Raw genomic sequence first — 21,359 nt, 5'->3', positions numbered from 1 at the left:
TCGGGGGTTTCTTTGCATCGCGATTGATTGCTTTTCATTCCGTGATTTGTAGGCTATTTACAAGATGGTCGGCTCGGTGATGAAGATGCCGGAGGACGAGAGCACACCGGAGAAGCGGACGGACAAAATCTTCCGCCAGATGGACCGCAACAAGGACGGCAAGCTCAGTCTGGAGGAATTCATCGAGGGAGCGAAAAGTGATCCGTCGATCGTACGGCTGTTGCAATGTGATCCGCAGGCGCAGTGAGCAATTCCAAAATTACTTCTCTGGCGTCGACGCCGCTGCCACTGTAGGCGTCGGCGTCGATCCACTACCACAACCACCACCATCACTACTATTACTATCTCTACTATTACCACTAGTAATGATGATTGGCTAACAAGTAAAAGAACTGCGAGATCGGGCGGCGACGGCAAAAAAAACTGCCGCCAGAACCTCTGCTGCGAACAAAGGCAAAATCTGCAACATGCTAAAAGTAACTTTGATAACATGAAACCTAATAATAAACATAATTTTTTCCTATTATATAACAATATTTATTACAAATCACAGTTTATTATTTACAAATTGAAGCAAAAAATTACAAAATGTTAAAAACAAAACAAATGAGTATCACAAAGATAAACACAAACAAATAAATACCAGTAAGTTAAAAGTAAGCAACCGTTGAACTTTGCTGCAAATTTTTAGATACGCGAGTTTAAATGTAAATATTTTTTGAATTGATATTTCCTTTCATCGCTTTTCGCGCAGTTCTTACTTTCGAGTGATATTCTCATCCATTATTAGCCAACTTCATCACATGATATTTTTGTTTCTGTATATGTTTATTTCATTTTATGGCATCCAAGAAGCAGTAGTCTTAATGTAACGTTTCAGTTCCTTATCGAATCATGATAGTTGCTTCTGACGATTGACGTTTCGAGCCTACCCAAATTAATCTCTAACTGCTGTTGGTTATTGCCCTCGATGCTATTGTACCTCTTCCCTCAAAGTCGAACCAATGGCGATCACAATCCGGACCCGGAAATGTAAAAAGTAAAAAGTGTGATTCTATCTTCCGGCTAGCCCTTCTAAAGTCCAAAGGAATATCAATGAAAAATATCGATTGAAAAGCTTCCCAGCAACATGTCAACCTGTCTCATAAAAGAAACGCTCCCACACCAGAAGGATCTTTTCGCTCGGGTAGGAGAATACTAATCACAGTTTAACTCTTCTTATCTCGGCACTTTCATTCGTGACGACGTTTTATCTCTTCGAGCTTTTTTTTCGTGCCATTCTTAATCAACAATTGTTCGACTCAGACTCCAGAGCATAGATTTTCTCTGCCCGACCGAAAGTGTTTGTTGTTGTTGTTGTTGTTGCTGGTGAAGCTTTTCATTTGCCCACTTGTTTGTCAGAGATTAAAATTGAAAAGTGAAGTTAAATTGAAAACAATTTTTCGGGCCTAATGATGTAAAGCGAAGAGATAAGAGAGAAAAAAAAACAAAATACCCAGTAAAAGTGAATTTTTCGCTGCCTCCGCGAATTCACATTAGCATTCTGCCTAAACGACGAAAACAGCAAACAAAATGCGGACAATTTGAAATGTACCAAGGGATAGAGGTACACACACACACATACACACAAGGATAATCAAATTGTACGCGAGATCGACGGAATTGAATAAGAATGTAATAATATTCCACCGAGACGCGATGAGAAAAAAGAGGAGGGAGTGGCGGAAAAATGATGAATTGAACTGACGACGATAGAAATAAAAGGTTTTACCGGCGTGAGACGGAAAGATTGAAATTGTTACAGTTTTAATTTAAGCAAAATATGTGTGAGTGTGCTAAACTTTAAACTAGTGTTTAAAACAAACAAACAAACAAACCAAGAAATCATTGTGGAACCCGGTTAAGACAACGCACGCAGGATCACTTGTTAGGATTTTTTATTCTGGTTTGATGAATTATTGTATTTTTATAAACATTTTTGCCTATTTATTTTTCATGTCCATTCATCGCATCTGAAAACACACACAGACACACATAGTCATTTAATTAGTTCTTCAAGCGAATCCCAACGAATCTTCGGATTTATTCAATAAAACGCTGGGTTTCGTTGCTTTAATTTTTTTTCTAACTTCTTGCAAATATGCTGTTACTAACACTATTTTAATCACTCGCCGATCAGAGTCAACACAGAGTCATTTAAACTCTCACTTCGCTCTTTCGTTTTTGTTTTGTTGTTTTCCATTAACACATAGGAAGCATAAAAGGAAAGATAGAGGAGGAAAAAAACAGTTGAAACACAGATCTTTAATGCTAAGTCAAGTTTGTACAGCCTTTTGAATAAATTTTATTTTTCATTTTATTTTATACTGTTTATGTTGGTGTGTATCACACCTTTGGAAAGAAATCAGCTCAAAAATGGTCGATTTACGAATTTGCGTTAGATTTGCAACCAGATGGCGCAGCGAGTGAAATGATGATGTTTTGTTTTTTTGATATGAAATTTGTTTAAATTGTTAGAAAAATCCGAATTTTTCTTCAAATTTCCCGGATTTAAGTATTCTTTCCACGCCAAAAAGGTTAAAAAATCATCAGTTTACAATGTGGTATATATATTATGAAGAATAGCTTGGTATAAGTGTTGCAACTTAAGTTTTTTTTTTCTTACCGTATACATACGACATTTAATGGTTGAAATCAATCTAAAAAGCGATAACATGAATAATCATGACTGAATCTTGCTTTATAGTGCGTAGAGTAAACAAACATCATCACTTTTGTGGTTCTTAGCTCTAATGTAGGTGTCGCATGAGCTGATTCAGCTTCGCGTAAATTCGTCAATAGTGTTCAACTTCGTGTTGGCTGTTTAGGCATTTTTGCGAATGTTATTGGGTGGTGTTCAATGAGTTTTTCATGAGGGCCTCAGATTGCAGTGAAACTTTGTGGGTGTAAAGACATTGGTCATTTGAGCAACTTTGCATATTTAAAATCTTCAAAAAAGTATTAGAATACTATGTGAGAAAAGATAGTTTTAAAAAAAAAAATTTACAAAAATTTCCAATTTAAAAATTTTAACACCTACAAAACTTTGGTCAAAAATGAAAATGAAGAAATTTTCATAAAAAATATGAAAAAATTACACTAAAAGAAGTTTCTTTAAAAATTGAAATTGATTTTTCTCGAAAACATTTTTTTTAATTAAAAAAAATATGTAAAAATATATATATTTCCTAACAACAAATTATTCATAATTCTTCGAAAATAAAAAAAAAGCAAATCCTAATTTTGATCAAAGTCAAGATAGTGATCTAGTGTATTCGACAAGGTTTTAGATTTCACTAGCTGACCCAGTGAACTTAATTCCGCTCTAAATTGTTTTTTTTTTTATATGAATACTTTCAAAAACTCACGTTTTCTCACTCGCGAACGTTCGTTAGTCCAATCGCAGAACTCTTCATTGATTGATTACCCTTGAACCCTTTACAATTTACTTGTACTATGCATTTCCTAGTACTTCTACCAAAACTCGTCATCTATATAAATAAAAATGTAAGGCAAAATCTGTTGGTAAGCGGAAAACCCGAAGAAGGGATGGTCCGATTTTAGCCTTCTTTATTTTGTTGTAGTCGTCTCTTCCCGTAGATCAATATAGTGGAGAGAAAAATCGGAAAATTTTCGGAAAATCCTGAAGAAGGTCGGAAAATTCGGAAAATTAAATTCCCACATGTTCGAAAATTACATCATAATAACCATTCGATATTTGCGCTATCGAAATTGATCTTTGTTCGTAAATGGATATGGATTTTCAGGCGAAATAACGCGTTTCCATATCTTATATCTATAAATAATAATGGAAGGCCAAATGTGTTGGTAAGCGCAAAACCCGAGGAAGGAATGGTTCAATTTGAGTCATCTATATTTCGTTGTATTCGTCTCTTCCCGTAGATCAATATAGGAACCAAATCGGAAAATTGAATTCCCATATGTTCTACAATTAGCTAAGCATTGTTAGTCCATTTGATGTTGGCGCTAACGAAATTGATTTTTGTTCGAAAGAGGAAAAGGATTTTCAGACGGAATAACGTATTACTATATCTTCTATCTATATAAACAAAAATGGGAGACCAAATGTGTTGGTAAGCGCAAAACCCGTGGAAGGAATGGTCCGATTTGAGCTGTCTTTATTTTGTAATATTCTCTGTATCAAACATGTATTCCATGCAACGGAGAAACATGTTATTTCCAAATGCTTGAATAATCTTGAACGAGAATTGTGTCTGAAAATAATTTTATATTATAAGGACGATTTTTTTTAGAAGTACTAGACAATTTATAGTAAAATGAAATTGTAAAGGGTCAAAGGGTAATCAATCAAAGAAGAATTCAGTGATTGGACTCACTAACGTTCACTTAGTAAGAAAACGTGGATGTTAGAAAGTATTCAAATCAAAGAAACTATTTTGGACGGGATGAAGTTCGTCGGGTCAGCTAGTTATAATATAAAATTGTTTTCAGACACAATTCTCGTTCAAGAATCTTTAATCACTAGCAAAAAACATGTTTATCCGTTACACGGAATACATGTTTGACAAATACAACAAAATAAAGACAGCTAAAAACGGACGATTCCTTCCTCGTGTTTGGTGCTTGCCAAAACATTTGGCGATCCATTTTTATTTGTATGGATATAATACATTGGAGTGCGTTTTTTCACCTGAAAATTCATTTCTATTTTCGAACAAAGATCCATTTCGTTAGCGTAATTCAAATAGACGAACCACGTTACGATGGAATTGTAGAAAAAAAATGGAAATTCAATTTTACGAATTATACCATTTTCCTCCAGTTTTCCGAAAATTTTCGTTTGTAATGTTTGGTTGAAATATGTGTTCCATTTGTATGTGACGCCCCCCCAAGCCTATGAGGAACAGACAGACAGACATAAATCCATTTACAGTGATAGGCATAGAAAAGCCCGCCTTGGATGTTTAAAAACTTTTTTCAATTACTGGACTATTTTATCAAAAACTACTGCTGCAATTTTATAGAGTTGTTTGTTAACTATTAGTCTTTCCAGTAATGAACCTGTTTTGTCATTTTTGTTAGATTTTGTTTACTCCCTTACATGACAAATATGCGTTGACAAAAATACGAGCTCATCCCCAAAAAAAGATATTAAAACCACTTAAAACCTTTGAGTAGCTCGTTTCTTCATGTTATGACAGTTAGAGTTGTGCGATATTGTTAGCAATCGATATTGAAGCATAAACAAAGTGTTGTTTACATTGTATTAAAAACAGCGTAAGATAACGATTTTTTGAATTTTGTTTGTATAAAAAACAATTTTGTTAAGTAAAATCAGCAATTCTATGAGTCTTCATTAGAAAAAACAACATTTTTCATTGTATTTCCATCATATTTATCTGAATTCAATTCATAAAACTTAAACCAAACATGGTCCTTATTCCCGTATACACTACACCTGAAAACAATGTGGAGTGAGTACAAACTTATTCCGGATTACACGCCACTGTAAACATTTGGTAGAATTAATTATGAATACAACTAGTTCATCCACCGATGTTATTCTGGTTTACACTTCACGCTCTCGTTCGTGTGAACAGAGCGATTCCTCGTGCTCATCATAATCGCCGATCATTCACTCTCCCGAAAAGTTGGTATATATGACGAGCTTTTTGGTAAATATTACCAATATTTAGTAAATTTTTGCAATACGAATTCTTCGTACATATTACGCGATAACAATGATAAACAAATGTCAAATCGGCCAGTTTAACCCAGTATAAGCAGTCGGTTCAACGTTGGCTTAACATATACCCTAAACAAGTTATGTTAACCCAACCTTCATGCATATATTGTTATGAATTTATTGAGCTTTTGTGTGCATCTTTATTCATTTATTGAACTATCTACACTATTTAAATTATTTATTGAACTATCTAAACTATCGACATCTGATCCTGCACCGATTGGGTCTGATCCACGGCTACATATAAGGAAAAATACACAATTATTACTACAAATAGCTACAACAGACTACTCAATCCTCACCATTATCCTCTCCCAGGACCAGCGTGTAATTAGGGGAACCTGGGGCAAGAGTGCCACCTTAAGCTAATAAGCGTTTTTTGAATGCTCTTTTGTTATATTTTTTTTTTAGTTTTTTTGCTGGTTTGTTCATTTATACTCCTATTTAGGTGTAGCTATGCATCAAATTGTTCAAAAGTTATGTTTACTATGAAAATGTTTCATTCACAAAAATGATGTTTTGGCTTGTACTTTTCCAGTACGGGGCAAGAGTGCCATTCTTATAAAAATATAATTTTTGATGAAAAAAGCACTGTGAAATTCACGGTGGTTCCAAAGAACGCAAACTCAAGTTCTGGTGGCGTTCACGAAAACCGGCAAGCCAATCTTCTCCGGCCTGGAGTCATGGAAACATATAGAAACTGAGGGTATTTCGTTAATTTGCGCCTGTGCGTTCTTATATAGATTGCAGTTGTAAGAAGCTCAGTTAGTATTTATCTGTTTTCCAATAAAAAATATTTAAGGTTCTGGCTGATAATATGTGAGATATATGCAGTATCTGTATACAACAAAGTTCTGTTAGTTAAATAATTGTAAAAAATGGAAATAGGCAAAATAATCAGATGGGCACTCTTGCCCCGGGTTCCCCTACTTCTCAGTCAAACACATTCGGGAAATATCACGGAGCTGACGAAACCCAGGCGGCATTAAGTGAGGCCAGCTCTATGTCCCGTTGCAACATTGACTTGACGCGACAGTGGATACGGAACCTCCGTCGTGACGAATCCGGAAAACATCCAATTGATCGAACCACCGATCACAATCGTCTGCAAAACGTTTATGAAGTTGTCCTTGACCAAATCCAACAGCATAAAGGTAGAACTAGGACTCGACAGGGCTCGTTTTTGTGTCTCGAAGTACGCAAATTCCTTATTTTTGAAGTAATATCTTCGTATTCTCCCGCAGCAGACGAGTACGAGCCATTGCTATCCAATATGTATCAATATTAATTAATGAACATAAATTGTATTGATTTTCAAGAATATTACTTACCTGTCCCGAATCTGGGTTAACCCGACCTTCTTCTGTGAAGAAATCAATACCGAAAAGTAGTACCGTTCAACTCAATTAACAACTCGGTAATTAAGCTAAAAATTTTATATTTACATTTTCTTCGCGGTTGCCAGTAATGACAATCGTAAAAGTTACTAATACCGCGAAGTAGAATGAAACAATCGTTGGTAGGGATGTGTATTGCATCTGAAACTCTTTTTACAAATGATTGGTAATTTTCAAAGAAAATATGGGCATTCTACTAATGTTTGTATTACAAAAGATTTGGAGGTTTTTTTAGTAATCCATTTTCTGGGTGTATCGACACAACTCGAGGATAAACAAAACAAAATACAACTGACGTTTCTCTCAGAAACGACATTGGAAATGAACACAGAGTCATTTTGGTATCCACTCCACTTTCTACACGAAGTTCATTTTTGCACTACACGATCGGTAGAAACGGGAATAGGTGCATAAAAGTGAAGTGAGATGTAAGCGTAGTGGGAACGTAAGTGTAAGTGGATACGGGAATAAGGCTCTCTATCTCAATGGCCCACAGGTTCTCGATCAGGTTGAGATGAGGACTTTGTGGTGGCCATTCAAGGGGTTTTATTTTGCGTGAACGTAAATAGGCTTTGGTATCTTTAGAAGAATGCTTCTGGTCGTTGTCCGGTTTGGAAAACGAAGCTTTTTCGTAGGTCAGTTTTTCGAAGTGATTCCTTAATGATGTCAATGTAGATATCTGCTGTAATGATTCCGTGAATTCGCATCAGATTTCCAACACCAGCCCAGGAAAAGCATTCCCACACCATTACATTGCCTCCTCCGTGTTTGACTGTAGCCTGCAAATGACGTTCCTGCAATCCTTCATCAGCCTTCCGAAACACTTTTTCGTGCCGCTTCTTGTTGAAAAGCTCAATTTTTGGTTCGTCAGACCAAAGTACGTTTTCCCAGAAGTTGACCTATTCCGGATCTGCCAGCAATCGAACCGTAAGCTTTGTGCTAGTGCACAATTTCACGGACTGCTCCCCGGCTGATTCCGAACTTTTCTGTAATCTTCCGCTGTGAAATTTGCTGCAAATGATCCTGAACAACAATATTTCAGACTTGCATGTTGTTTTTCTTTCCACCCATTTTGATTTTGTTAAAAACTCTTCGTGTAAACAACAACAATCGACTTTTATGTATCATCGTAAACAACACGTTGTTTATATCGCGTCAATTGAATCACTGAAATTTTATAGATAATATCGCACAACCCTAGCTGTCATAACATGTGGAAACGAAGGAATACTCAAAGGTTTTGAATGATTTTAATATTTTTTTTTTTGGGTTGGGCTTTTCTTTTTGTGAACGCATATTTGCACACATTGAAGAAGTCATGTAAGGAATGAACAAAATCTAACAAAACTAATGAAATTTGTTAATTACTTGGAAGAGTAATAGTTAATATACAATTCTATGAAATTACGGTAGTTGTTTGAAATGGTCCAGAAACTGAGAAAAGTTTTTAAATATGCAAGGTGGGCTTTTTATGCATATCACTGTATATTCGGATTAAAACTTAGATTACTTAGATTCGGATTAAAAAAATAATCAAACACTAACTGCACACTTGAACGAACGAACTAGAACTGATTTTATTGTGTCTTGAATTGTTCCTACCTAATGAATTTCTGCTTATCGGTAATTTTTGTCCATGCGCGGCATTCCACGGTGAAGGTTGGTTTAGAGCTCCCGTGAACGTGAACAAACACTTCTTTGTTAATAGTTCATCAGTCATCATATATAAAACGCGAGGAAAACATCTTTAAATGATAAGAAGGAACATTTACTAGTTGAAGAACATATTTCAACACAATTCATATTGATAAAAATTGATTAATTGATAATTTCTAAATTTTTAAATTCTAAATTTTCACCGTGGAATCGAGATGTTGGTGAATTCACGATAGTTCGCCGGCTTCGGTGAACATGAACGTGAAAACAGTGGTGAATATAGACGTCAAAATATTTCCCTGTTCATGTTCACGTTAGAATGCCCCAAGGCATTCTGAAAATTATTTCGCCGTGAACTGTAAAAGGATATGTTAAACAACTTAACAACTTAAACAAGTTTTCTGTAAAATTTTCCACACAGATGTAATTTTATTCAATCGGATCTCTGCACGGATCGAACAACTTTGTTGCTTCGGGTTACTTTGTGAACAGCTGTATATTTTATCAAAATTAGTTTATTTAAGCTCGATGTTTATCTACTTCACGTTTACTAGCGAACGTTTAATATGAACGTGAACGTGAACAAGAACATTCTGTTCGCCACGGTTTTCTGAGTTGTTTGGCCGCAACGTGGTTCACCGTGAAATGATCGTACTATTTCACCAACTGTTCAAGTTCACGTTAAAGGGAGCTCTAAACCAGCCTTGAGAAGGTATCCTGTTTCGTTTGACTGGGTCCTACGTTCGCTGTCGATTATGCTGATTTTGACGCGTTCTCAGAATATCGTTGCAATTTCTGGCCAACTATAGATTGCTGATATTGCAGCTCGTGTAGCACATGTTTTTGTTGGTGTATTGCTTGTTCCTCGGTGTTACATTCGGAGTTTTGAAAGTTTTGAAAAATATGAACTTTTGTTAACTTTCTATTTTTTATGGTTTCTTTGGTATTTTTGTATGCAGGCATCTGAAAAATAATGTTATACTCGTAACAATTTTGTGTGTAAATTCTCACGTTTGGCATGTTCTTGACATGTTTCTAAATAGAAAAAAAGTGTAGAATATGTCAATCGTGATATGCATACATAAATGTTACTAAAGAACTTAATTGTATTTTTTTCAAAGAAAACATAAAAAAATGGTTGCTAAGGAAAATCTCTCTTTGAAACAGTACCCTTCTTCTGATATATGCGTGACGTGTCCAGAATTAAAAAAATTGTTTGAGAAAAATCAGTATTTTTCTAGAATTTTTCTTTTTATGAAATTAAAAAAAAAGTTTGATATTTTTTGATGGAAGACTGAAAATTTTCTTAAACTTTATGCTCTGAATTTTGTAAGCGTACTTGTTTATTATTTTTTTATGAAAATTTAAACAATTTCCATAAATTTAAACAAATTAAATTTTGTTAAAATTAAATCTTTTGAGATAGAAATGTTTATCAAAAATTAGGAAAAAAAAATTTGGCCCTTTTCAAAAAGTAGAATTATTTTTTGGAAATTTCAAGTATGCAAAGTTGTTTAAATGACCAATGCTTTCACACCCACAACCTTTCACTGCAATCTAAGATGGCGCTGCCAACTTCTAAGTCGTTGTCCTAAGTTGACCTGAAATTCGTCTTATTTATTTCATCGTTCATTTAATATTGGATTTAGAATTGGGACGCAAGAAATCATCTCTGTTGCGGGCTCTAAATTTCACTCTCAGAATAAAAATAAAACACATTATTCCGATTTGATTTTGATGAAAACGCAAACAGTTTTGCATGGTTTTTTTTCTTATATCAGAAAGTTTAACTAGCAAATCGAATTTGTCTCTGTCGCAATTAATATTACGATTCATTTCGTAACATTTCCTCATATGAAAATGTCTATTTCTCAAATCGATGATTGTCCTGATTGAGAACCATCCTTTCACAATTTTTCTTCGTTCAATCGCCCAAAGGAACAGCAATTCGTTCGTTTCAGTTGCTTTGAATATGATTGTCTCATTTTATTCAGTTCAAAATGATTAAGATGAAAGTGACAGAGCGTTCGTACACCTGAGAGATGGAAAAAAGGTTTATTTTAGGGGTTGTCATACATCACCGAATATTAGTGATCTCATACCGGGAAATAAGACGAAACAAATGAATGATGGAATGTTCTCGAATTCAGCTAGTTCAATGAACGGAAAACTGGATAGCTAAAACGGCAAACTATTCTCGCAGTCGTCATTTTATTCCGGAATGAAATGAAGTTATGAAATCACATACCAATACAAAAAGAGAACAACAGAAAATTCGTGTAATTCAATTGAATGTACCTCTTGATCATTGACAGATAGAAGAGAAACGAAGAGAAAGAGTGGAATAACATTGAAAAAGCATTCAGAAACATATTGTAAAACAAAAACAAAAAAAGAAAACATTTTCGCGAGTCCATTAATCATACTGTTAAGTCATTACTAAACACACATTATATTGATCATGTCACATTTCGCGAAGCCACGGAAGCGATCGGAACACGGAAAGAGGAGAAGGATGAAATCATGACTTAGATAGTACTTTTTGGAAGTAAACACATAGTGCATATTAAATATATCAATTGTCGAGTATAAGATAATAAATCAAGTTATTGAATTTAGGTGGGTCAGATGGAGGTAACAAAATAGAGTATCATCTCCCCCATTCCGCGCCGCAGAGAGTAGAAGAAAGTTCATAACACCGAACCAATATACCATCATTGTCGTTATGGTCAACAGCAATAGGAAATGGACGCACAAGTATATTTGCATTATTTTCCTGGGAGAAAAAAAACAAGAACCGTGGCACGCCGTAACTAGAGAGTGATGGAAGAACATGGACCTAAGCACTGCATTAATGTTCATTCGTTTTTGGGTAAATCTATGATATTATAAATAATTGTTATACTCTGGTTTACGTTTATTTAACCGGATTTCCCAAAATCGATATCAATCAATAATTAACATCAAATGAGCGCTGAGCGCTCGACTATCGGTTCTTGGCTCCAGAGGCCAATACAACGTGTCTAAATCAATAATAATTTACGATTAAGCCTGTTTTCCATGCTGGAAGTTTCTAACCGCTTCCGCAAATCGAAAGGTTCGACAGCTTCAGTTTGGCCGCCATTCAAATGCTGAACATTGGAAACTTCTTTTGCGAACTCGATCATTCCGTTCACTAGGACTCCTCGCTGAATTCATGGGCGATATACAAACTACGTAATGTTAAAAATACCGTTTTTGACCACGTTCTCTTTATGTGACGATAAGTAACAAAAGACAAATGCCCCTTAATGCGCAAACGTTCAAAAGGCAAAATTCGGTTGAAAAGTTTTCAAAATATTTTAACTCTTATTAAGAAATGAAAACATCATTGTCGAAAAATTAGGTATTTGCCCAAGTTAGCGATAAATGTTCTCCAACGAAAATAACTGGAAACGAATAAGAATCATCTCCATTAACTGGAAACTGTTAACGTTAATAACTATTTTCACTGTGAGCGAATTCTTAGGATTTGCAAACCAATCGAGTCGGAAATTCTCTATGATTTGTCTGATATGCTATACAATACAATTCGCTAATCTCTAAACGGTTTAAATTCATGTAAACTGGAAGAATTTCATTTTTCCCATACATTTGTTCTGCCGATTCGTGTGCTAACCCTACCCGTATTTCGAATTCTTTTAACTCGAACATTTCTTAACAGATTGGAAGGATGTTTGGAACAATTGATAGGAAATATTTCTACGCGTCTATCACAATTTATAAAATGTTATTTTTCATGAGATGAACAATTGAATAACTGTAAAATGTCAAGGATTCCCCAACACAGACTTCAAAATCGATGTACCTGTGGAAATCCTCTTTGCAAATATACATGCAAGTCGGGGGCATTTTTGTTCCCACCGAGCACTTAACACGGACTTCAAAATCAATGTGCCTGGGGGAATCCACTTTGTCGAAACATGCAAGTCGGGGGTATTTTTTGGTGTTGAGTACTTTTGTACTCACTTGTCGTTGTGCAGACCGGAATGTTTCCCTAAAACGTACTTTTAAACTGAGAAGCCTGGGAAAATCGTCATTTCATATACTAGAGGTGAAGGAACTTTTGCGGTTCGAGAACTACGTAAACGTGAGATGTGCAATAATGTCAGAGGGAAATGTAAAATACAATGATCATTTGACTATTCTTCCGTTCGCATATTTGGTAGTCTTAGGCATCATATCAAACGTAAAAGGACGATCATCAAGTTATTTTTTAACGAAGAACATAATCTATTATAAAAATTTCGATGCATTATAAAATAATATCTGAAGTGGTGAACAAGTGGATTGCATATTATATTATTATTATCATTACTTGTCTTCGAATGGGTCGTACAGACAGTTTAACTCATCCTATTTTTAAAATCATTCTTAGATATTATAAAATCAAAATTTACAAACACTTCGTTAAAACTACGAAAACAAACATAAAACGGGTTGTTCTGTCCAAAATTAGAACGACACACAGGTAGACGAATGAAAATTGAACGCAGCGTTGTTCTAGCCGGAACGTTGAAGTTTATGTTTTCCAATAGCACTGAACAGTCCACGTTGTCGTTAAGAATGTCGAAAAAAGACGGGTGGGTAATGTCGGGGACATAACCAGAGTGACGTAGGACTATACAAAGGGCACAGCTTTTGTTAAATATATATTTCAAATATATTGTTTTATTTTCTTCTCCTACGTGAATACCTACCTATCTACCTGAAAAATGGATTAGTTTACTGTTTACTCTTTATGAATATGTTGATGGTTCTGAAAAGAACCTTTGGTGTTGTGTTTTTGTTATCACTCGATATTCCCATCTTGTTCGGTTAAACCTTCCTGTTTAGCTATTGCGTTTGCCACTCGCCACAGCTTTCACAGTTGGAAAATTTCTTCCCATCCAGCTTTGTGACATGATGTACAGTAAATTACATTCAATGCGACGTGCCGAAGCACCACTCAGTGTCGCATTGGAGGCGATTTTAACCTGTAATTGAACATTTGCGATGACAGTGGTACAGTGTCGACTTGCAATGTGGGGTCATAATTTGGATCTCTATGTTTACAAAAATGTCCAACTAAATAAGTCGCATTAAATGTCCGTCCAATTAGCTAAATGTCGAACTAATTGTAAATTACTGTACTTTCAATCTGGAAACAATTTAAGAATTGGTGAAAATTGAATAATCAGGAAAGTCCCCAACTATCAATAAGCTCAGAACAACTGCCAAATTCACATACTCATCAGATCCTGGAAAACAAATGATGAAAAAATCGATTTGTGTTTTATTATTATTTTGGATAATGTTTTAGAAAGCATTGAACTGTATTTCCTAAACTCTTTTTTGGAAGGTTTAATGGCCCTGAAAAGCGCCTTGTTTTATGGAATGGTTCCAATTTAGAAAACTTAGTACTCGTGGTTTTGAAAAAAACCCATTTCGAACGCCCTCGATGCCGCCTTGTTGTGGATTTACCACCAAAGCAGTTTGTATAAAGAACTAATTGTCTTTTTTCTTCTGCTACCTGATGCCGTATTGCGATTGCGTTTGCCACTCGCCACTCGCTGCAACTGCCTGTTATCTTGATGTCCACCGAACCGAATGTGTTCTGTTCCGAATGCGGGTTTTCTTATAGTCGCGAGCAGCTTTGCCAGCTAACTCGATCACTTCGGCGGCCGAAACTATATAACGCCGGCTAGGTGGACTGGTACACTGATACTAACGCGCTCGGCCTAACTACCCTTGCGGGGAACTCCAGATCGACACGTTTCGAGCGGGATTTTGTCCTTTCCCTTCACTTTTCCTCCTTTACCATGTTCAGACATGGCTCTTGGGTTGGTTTGTTGATGTGTTGTGATGCGAACCGATGTGGTGTACGGTTTGAATGAGAATGATCGTTACGGAAGGAAGGAAGGAAGGTCTTGTATTACAGAGACTTTAAACTTTTGCAGTTCATTCGTCTCTAGCCTTGAGAAAGGCCCTTTGAAAACTCTACTCTACTCTATTACTCTACTCCAGCGCGACCACCTCCGCCCTCTTGCCTTGAGAAAGGCACTCGATCCCTCGCCGTCCAGCTCGTCCAGCAACGATGTTGTCCAGTCGGTGTCCACACAAAGAATGTGATCGTTACGGCAGCGGAGCGGGGATTTTTAAGCTGACTGGCTGGCTCGAGAATTACGCATATGTGAGACTGCGACCAATGTTTCGTTCATTTTTTTCTTTTTCCTTTCCAATCGTGCTTCATTCTATTTCGCTGCTGCTCTGGTTGCCCATTTTGGTCGGTACGATTTGAGCAGCACAAAATGGACCAATCAAAAATGGGCACATAGTGCATTTTGACAATGCTTGATATTTCACAATTATTCAATTATTTATCTCAAGAAAAATGAAATGTTATTCGTTATGATAGATGCGTAGATATATTTCCTATCAATTGATGCAAACACCTTTGCGATCTATTGAGAAATGTTCGAGTTATAAGGGTTGAAAATCTTGCATTTTTTCCTACTTGTTCAATGCCTAGATTTCCATTTCACCCCCTATATCTTCCGGTTAGACGTAGTCCTACGTCAATAAAGAGCCGCTGCAACAGAATCCGTCACACCGTTGCTCGTACGGTGGCAGTCGGACAGGATCATTCCACGGTAGCAAACGAAGCGCATAACGAAGAAAGTTCCGTTGAATTCTCTCGACTTGGTTTGTCTGTACGGTATGGTATGGCGCCCAGACGAGCACGCCATATTCAAGTACATTGCGTACAAGCGCACAAAAAAGTGACTTCGAGCAATAGATATCTCTAAACTGCTGCGTGTTCCGTTTCACAAACCCTTTGGCTGTTGTTGCTGATATGTGCTGAGCAATATTTAACTTACTGTCGAGTAGCACACCGAGATCCTTAACAGTGCTGACTCTGACGATACTGGTTGTTGAGATTTTATAGTCATAGTTTATGGCGCTCCTTGTCCGACAGAAAGAAATTGCGTTACATTTTCGAATATTGACGTCCATTCCGTTTAGTTTACATCAGATTAGTAATGCCTCGATGTCATTTTGGATAGCCTGACATTCAACTAATGATGAGTCTACCCGGTAGAATTTCAAGTCGTCGGCGAACATCACCTTTGGAGAACTTATGGTGTGGCAGAGATCGTTGACGAACAGTACAAATATAAGCGGGCCCAGATGACTGCCTTGGGGCACACCGGATGTAATGTCAAACGGTACAGATTTTTTCCTTTTTTTTTATACAAACTCTGCACGATACAGAGTTCAGATTTTTTTCCGCATGTGAAATTTCTTACATTCGTACAAAGCAACATTAAGGTACATAACGACTTTTACGTCGCAGTATCGTTTGGAGTGTTTTTTTTTAATTTTAATTCGTGATAGTACGCAATTAGATTCAAAAAACTATGTATAAGCATTATAAAACACACGAAGGACTTGCAAATGTAAATGTAGTATTTGTAGTAAATAAATGAGTATTTTTTCATGCTAAATTTCTACAACGAATATTTTCGATGATACAGATTTTTGGACGAAAAAGTACAGATGAGAAAGATTTTAAACCCCTCTTTTACAGATTAAAATGTGGCAACACTGTTTGTGACATTGACGGTGATGGATTTGCAGCTCTGCAGAAGAGACGAGTAGAATAGATTTCCGTGGATGAATTATTCGATCCGGTCACACAACACGTTTCAGTAAAATGCATAAAAAAAAGAATATTTTCTCGGAACCGATAGGTGCCGTGGCCGAGTGGTTAGCGTCTCACATTATCATGCCGGGTGTTCGGGTTCGATTCCCGTTCTGGCCGGGGGATTTTACGTCAAAGAAATTTCCTTCGACTTGCACTGTGGTCACGCGTATTCTAGAGCTTGCCCCTCGGAATACATTCAAGGCGTGTTATTTCGCTTAAGAAATCTCAACTAAGTATTAATAAATGACGCTAGTTAATGCATACGTTGAGACGGCAAAAGTTCCACAGGGAACATCAACGCCATTCAAGAAGGTGTCGGAGCGTGTATCAAACCGCAGCTACAAGGTAATGATTGTTCCTTATTGGAGTGCATAATTTTCGACGGTTTTGTCGAGTAATGTTGGCCTTATCCAATAGTCATTGGATCGGTGCGGCGTGTCTCTATCAGTTTAGCAGTCCCGAAGGCAGTTTGAAATTCTTAAAATTTGAACGAAATTTTTTACTATATGTTATTTGATTACTCATAACACTTGGTACTGGACCTTACTGAACCGTTTAAAAAAAAATCCTGATGTTTCCACTAAAACGCATCATTATACTGAGTGGCGTCGAGGGAAGCTTAAAAAACTATCTTCAGACACAATTTTCGTATAAGATTCTTCCCTACTTGCAAAGAATGTAGTTTTCACATACATAAAATATATGTTTGATATGGAAATGTTATTTTTCATTCATAATTTTTATTTTGAAAGTGTGTTCATTCTACCTGAAAATCCATTATTGTCATTGTCGCTTCCCAAACTCGTGAAACGAAGCTCAATGTCGTCAACGCGAATTTATCTTCCAGCTTCAAACATAAATTTCTACGCTCCGTCTGTGCCCGCCGTTCGTACTGAGAACCCGCTATGTTTGACAATATAAATATACCAGATATTTGCCGGCACATGCCGTGTCGTGTCTGTTAATATAAAACTGCCTTTACAGTCATGAAAACGACATTTAATTTTCATCAATAATATTTTTCATAAATTTCTCGAACTATTTGAAGAGAGCAGAGAGTGAGTTGATTGGACGATAATCCTCAGATGATATAGGTACTTTCCCCCGCTACAGAATTAGCACAACTCTAGCTGACTTCAATCGCGGGGAGAAGTAGCCACAATTTCCGACCAATCTCTAATGAGCACAGACTCTATGATACTTGATAAAGATTGGAATTTAATTTATGTTGAGATGTTGACGTATAGTTGAACTTCAATATTATATTGTTATATTTTATAGAGGAGTTTGGAATGATAATTCACGATTGCCTGCATTTCTTCGTCCTCCCCATTCCTCATATTTGCCAAAATCCGTGGAGATCAGAGGTCATGTCTTCCAGCGGAGAGTTTTGTAGATTCCACAATTAGCTAGAAAAATGAGGTTTTTTAGGCATCCAGTTTTGTTTACTCAATAAATCACAACAAGACCAGTACCAACAACACTCCCTCGATTAGAGTTTTCCATCGACATCATATTTTTTTAGAAGTTGCTGAAAAGCCAGTAATACTTTTACAACCAATGCTTGATACATTTTTCCAAATTTTCGATTCTCATCAAAAATAGCATGTAATTCCCTAGGTTCAATCAGTAGCGAACGAATTCTACTGATGTCCTTCTACGGATGATCAGAGCTCGTTCGATACGTAAAATCTCGTCGGTGACGTCGGTTATCGGCACCTTTGTGGCAAAAGTGTCTCTAAAAAAATAAACAGGAAAATAATGCATGTGCCATTGTCATCAAGCCATCAGTAGAAGAGTATACTCTCGAAATTCCAAATACCAACATATGAAACCTAGGAATAGTACAAGTTTTTTCGTTTCGTTTTCCCCCATTTCCCTATTGTAAATTATTCCCGCTGAACCCTTATTCACTATCGCATACTCTGAAACTATTGTTGCACATTTCTGCACCAATTTCTTAAGCACAGTTCTTCCAGATTTTTCAAGTAGAGAATAAAAATGCAAAATCAGACTTAGTAGCTAATGAAAAGGGATTAATCAAGTTACTGAGGTTGTTAGCCGCGTTGTAGAAAACAGATTTTGAGTACAACTTAACAATGGACACAAGAGAAGAGGCAGGTACATTTTTTGTGGAATATGAACACCGGGTGGCAGAGCTTAAGGCAAACCGTTCCAGCAAAAACTAATTGAAACAACAGAGATGTTTTCGTTGACATGAATGCAAAAAGTTCCAGCTAAACTTAGTCAAAATCGAACAAACTGTGAAAACTGCTGGCTCTAACCCGCGAATAATTTTGGTCTCGACTACAATGTGCGCGTTATTAAGAGTAACTACACTCGATTAAACTGCAGCCTTACTTACCGTTATCTACCATTTCAATATACGCATAGAATAGAAACACAGTATATTCTCTCTTTCCAAAGTGCGGCCTATTTAGAAGGAACTCAAAATGAACCCAAAAAAACCCGAGACGAATGCCCAACTGGGGACGAATCAACGAAGGCTCAGGAAATTTTACGTCCTAAACCATTCTCTTTCGTTGACAAGTTTGTGCTCCCCTTGCGGGGGTGTCTAGTGTTGATTTCCCCGATTGGACACTCATCACAGGAGAATGAAACTTTGACAAAAAAAAAACACTATCCATGATTCATTTTAATCTATGATTTTATATCCCAGACATAGTCATGTTGAAGAATTGGTTATCTGTAAATAAAACAGGCAAGCAAACGAACAGTTAACTACTTCGATCATTGCATGCAGTATTTAATAGCGCTCAAGAAAAAAAAACTCATAATAATTTTAATTTAACACTAAATATAGGCGAATAAGTTGCAGCGAATTGGTTTTTGAAAACAATATATAGGCTTAAACAAAACAACAACAAAAATGGTAACGTTCATGTAAAACAATCAAAATAGAACCACTACAAAACGCACTGGAAATCGTTTCACGCTATAATCGAGATTGATATAGAAATGAAGAGAAGGTAGCGATAGAACAAACCCTACATACCTACCAACATTTAGCGCGAGAGTTTGCGCACGCACACCAAACTCGTACATTTAAGACCCATTTACGAATTCAAACAAAACAAAAAAAAAACAATTACTGTTGACCACTTTATTCATTGTTTGCAAAACAAAAGTGTTAAGTCTTTTACAAATTGAGAAGTATATTATCGAGAATAAAATAATGAAGAAAGCGACAGAGTAAATAAGAGCAACAAAAAAAAACATCACAAATTTCCAGTCCCTTCTCTACGGGCGATTACCACTATCGATGAAGCGATTCAAAACTAGATATCAAAGAAATTTAAAATTCCTTCTCCAATCTCTAAACCTTTTTCGAAACAAAAGCAAATTACAGAATTGGGAAAAATAAACAATCTAGAATGGGTGTAATGTGGTAAAACAAAAGTCGAAATGATACAGATAATAGAATACCTGGAAGCGCATTCGTTTGAGGATCCGAGAGAGAAAGACAGAAAATGACAGAAAAATAAACGCAAAAAAAAAACAATAAAGGCATATAAAAAGTGTTATCGCTAGTTTTTTTTTTCGTTCACGTTGAATCACAACCATTCAATATTGGTGCGGGAAATCCTACTTAAAATTATGCTGAACACTTAAGTGTAATCATATTGGTCAGTTGAATATGATTTCGAACAGTTTGTCCGTTTTTAAGCTTTTTCCAATGTTTGGTTAACTTTATAACCAATAATTTTTAAAACCAGTACTGGGGCTAAGGTCCTAAAACGTTGTGACAATTTTTGTTTTCCTCAATCGTTTGTTTGGATTATTCTTAGCGGAAAATTTCAAAACATCGGGGTGAATGATTTTCTTTCATAAAGGGCCTGGCCGGGTAAGGGAGTAAAAAGTGCCCCCAAACCAAATCACTAGTTGTATGGCAAATATTGTAAAGGATATTAAATAAGAAATTTTTGGCGGTTTAGTCGAACCCCTATGTGGTTTGACGTAGGATCTATAGTGAAAAACGTACTTTTTCGTTTATTTCACGCCATCCTCAAAATATCAGAGATAAAAATTTGAAAAAAATACTGAATGTGCATCTTACTACGGTGTATCAAGAAAAATTATCAAAAAAAAAATTCATCAAAAATTTTAGTACCAAAAAAATATTGAAATTTTGAAATTTTTTTTTTCGAGATTTAGAGATTCAGTACTACTCTAATTCATATTTAAATGTGTTTCTACAGCTTTTCTAGATATGTGTGATTTTTTTCAGTGTTGCGCGGTATCAAAAAATATTTTTTTTATATTTCCAAAGAGTGGTTAGGTAAGGGAGTAAAAAGTGCCCCCAAACCAAATCACTAGCTGTATGGCAAATATTGTAAAGGATATTAAATAAGGAATTTTGGTGGTTTATTTGAACCCCTATGTGGTTTGACGTAGGATCTATAGTGAAAAACGTTCTTTTTCGTTTATTTCACGCCATCCTCAATAGATCCGAGATAAAAATTTAAAAAAATACTGAATGTACATCTTACCACGGTGTATCGAGAAAAATTATCAAAAAAAAAAATTTCATTAAAAATTTTAGTACTAAAAAAAATATTTAAATTCTGAAATTTTTTTTTTGGGATTTAGAGATTCAGTACTACTCTAATTCGTATTTAAATGTGCTCTTACGGCTTTTCTAGATTGATAAATATCTTCAAACTGTTTTTTTTTCAAATATCTAATAATAAAAATAAAATAAAAAAAAACACAGTACAAAAAAATGTTATAGATTTTCTGGCATTTCGAAATTTTGAAAAAAAAAATATAACTTTAAGACCCACTCCTGCTC

At 35.8% G+C, this 21,359-nt stretch overlaps 1 protein-coding gene across 1 annotated transcript in view; it reads left to right on the top strand.

Moving 5' to 3' along the window:
- The window catches only part of LOC129765467 (neurocalcin homolog), a 433,786-nt gene extending 413,820 nt beyond the window's left edge, over window positions 1-19,966 (top strand). Inside the window, exon 5 of the mRNA XM_055765827.1 lies at window positions 53-19,966. Within this exon, the coding sequence (XP_055621802.1) occupies window positions 53-247 (195 nt within the window). The 3' untranslated portion in view covers window positions 248-19,966. The remainder of the gene's footprint in view (window positions 1-52) is intronic.
- Window positions 19,967-21,359: the final 1,393 nt, after the last annotated feature.

This window comes from Toxorhynchites rutilus, chromosome 2, assembly GCF_029784135.1.
Source record: "Toxorhynchites rutilus septentrionalis strain SRP chromosome 2, ASM2978413v1, whole genome shotgun sequence".
In the NCBI taxonomy this organism is placed as follows: domain Eukaryota; kingdom Metazoa; phylum Arthropoda; class Insecta; order Diptera; family Culicidae; genus Toxorhynchites; species Toxorhynchites rutilus.
This window is presented reverse-complemented; position numbering and strand designations above follow the sequence as displayed.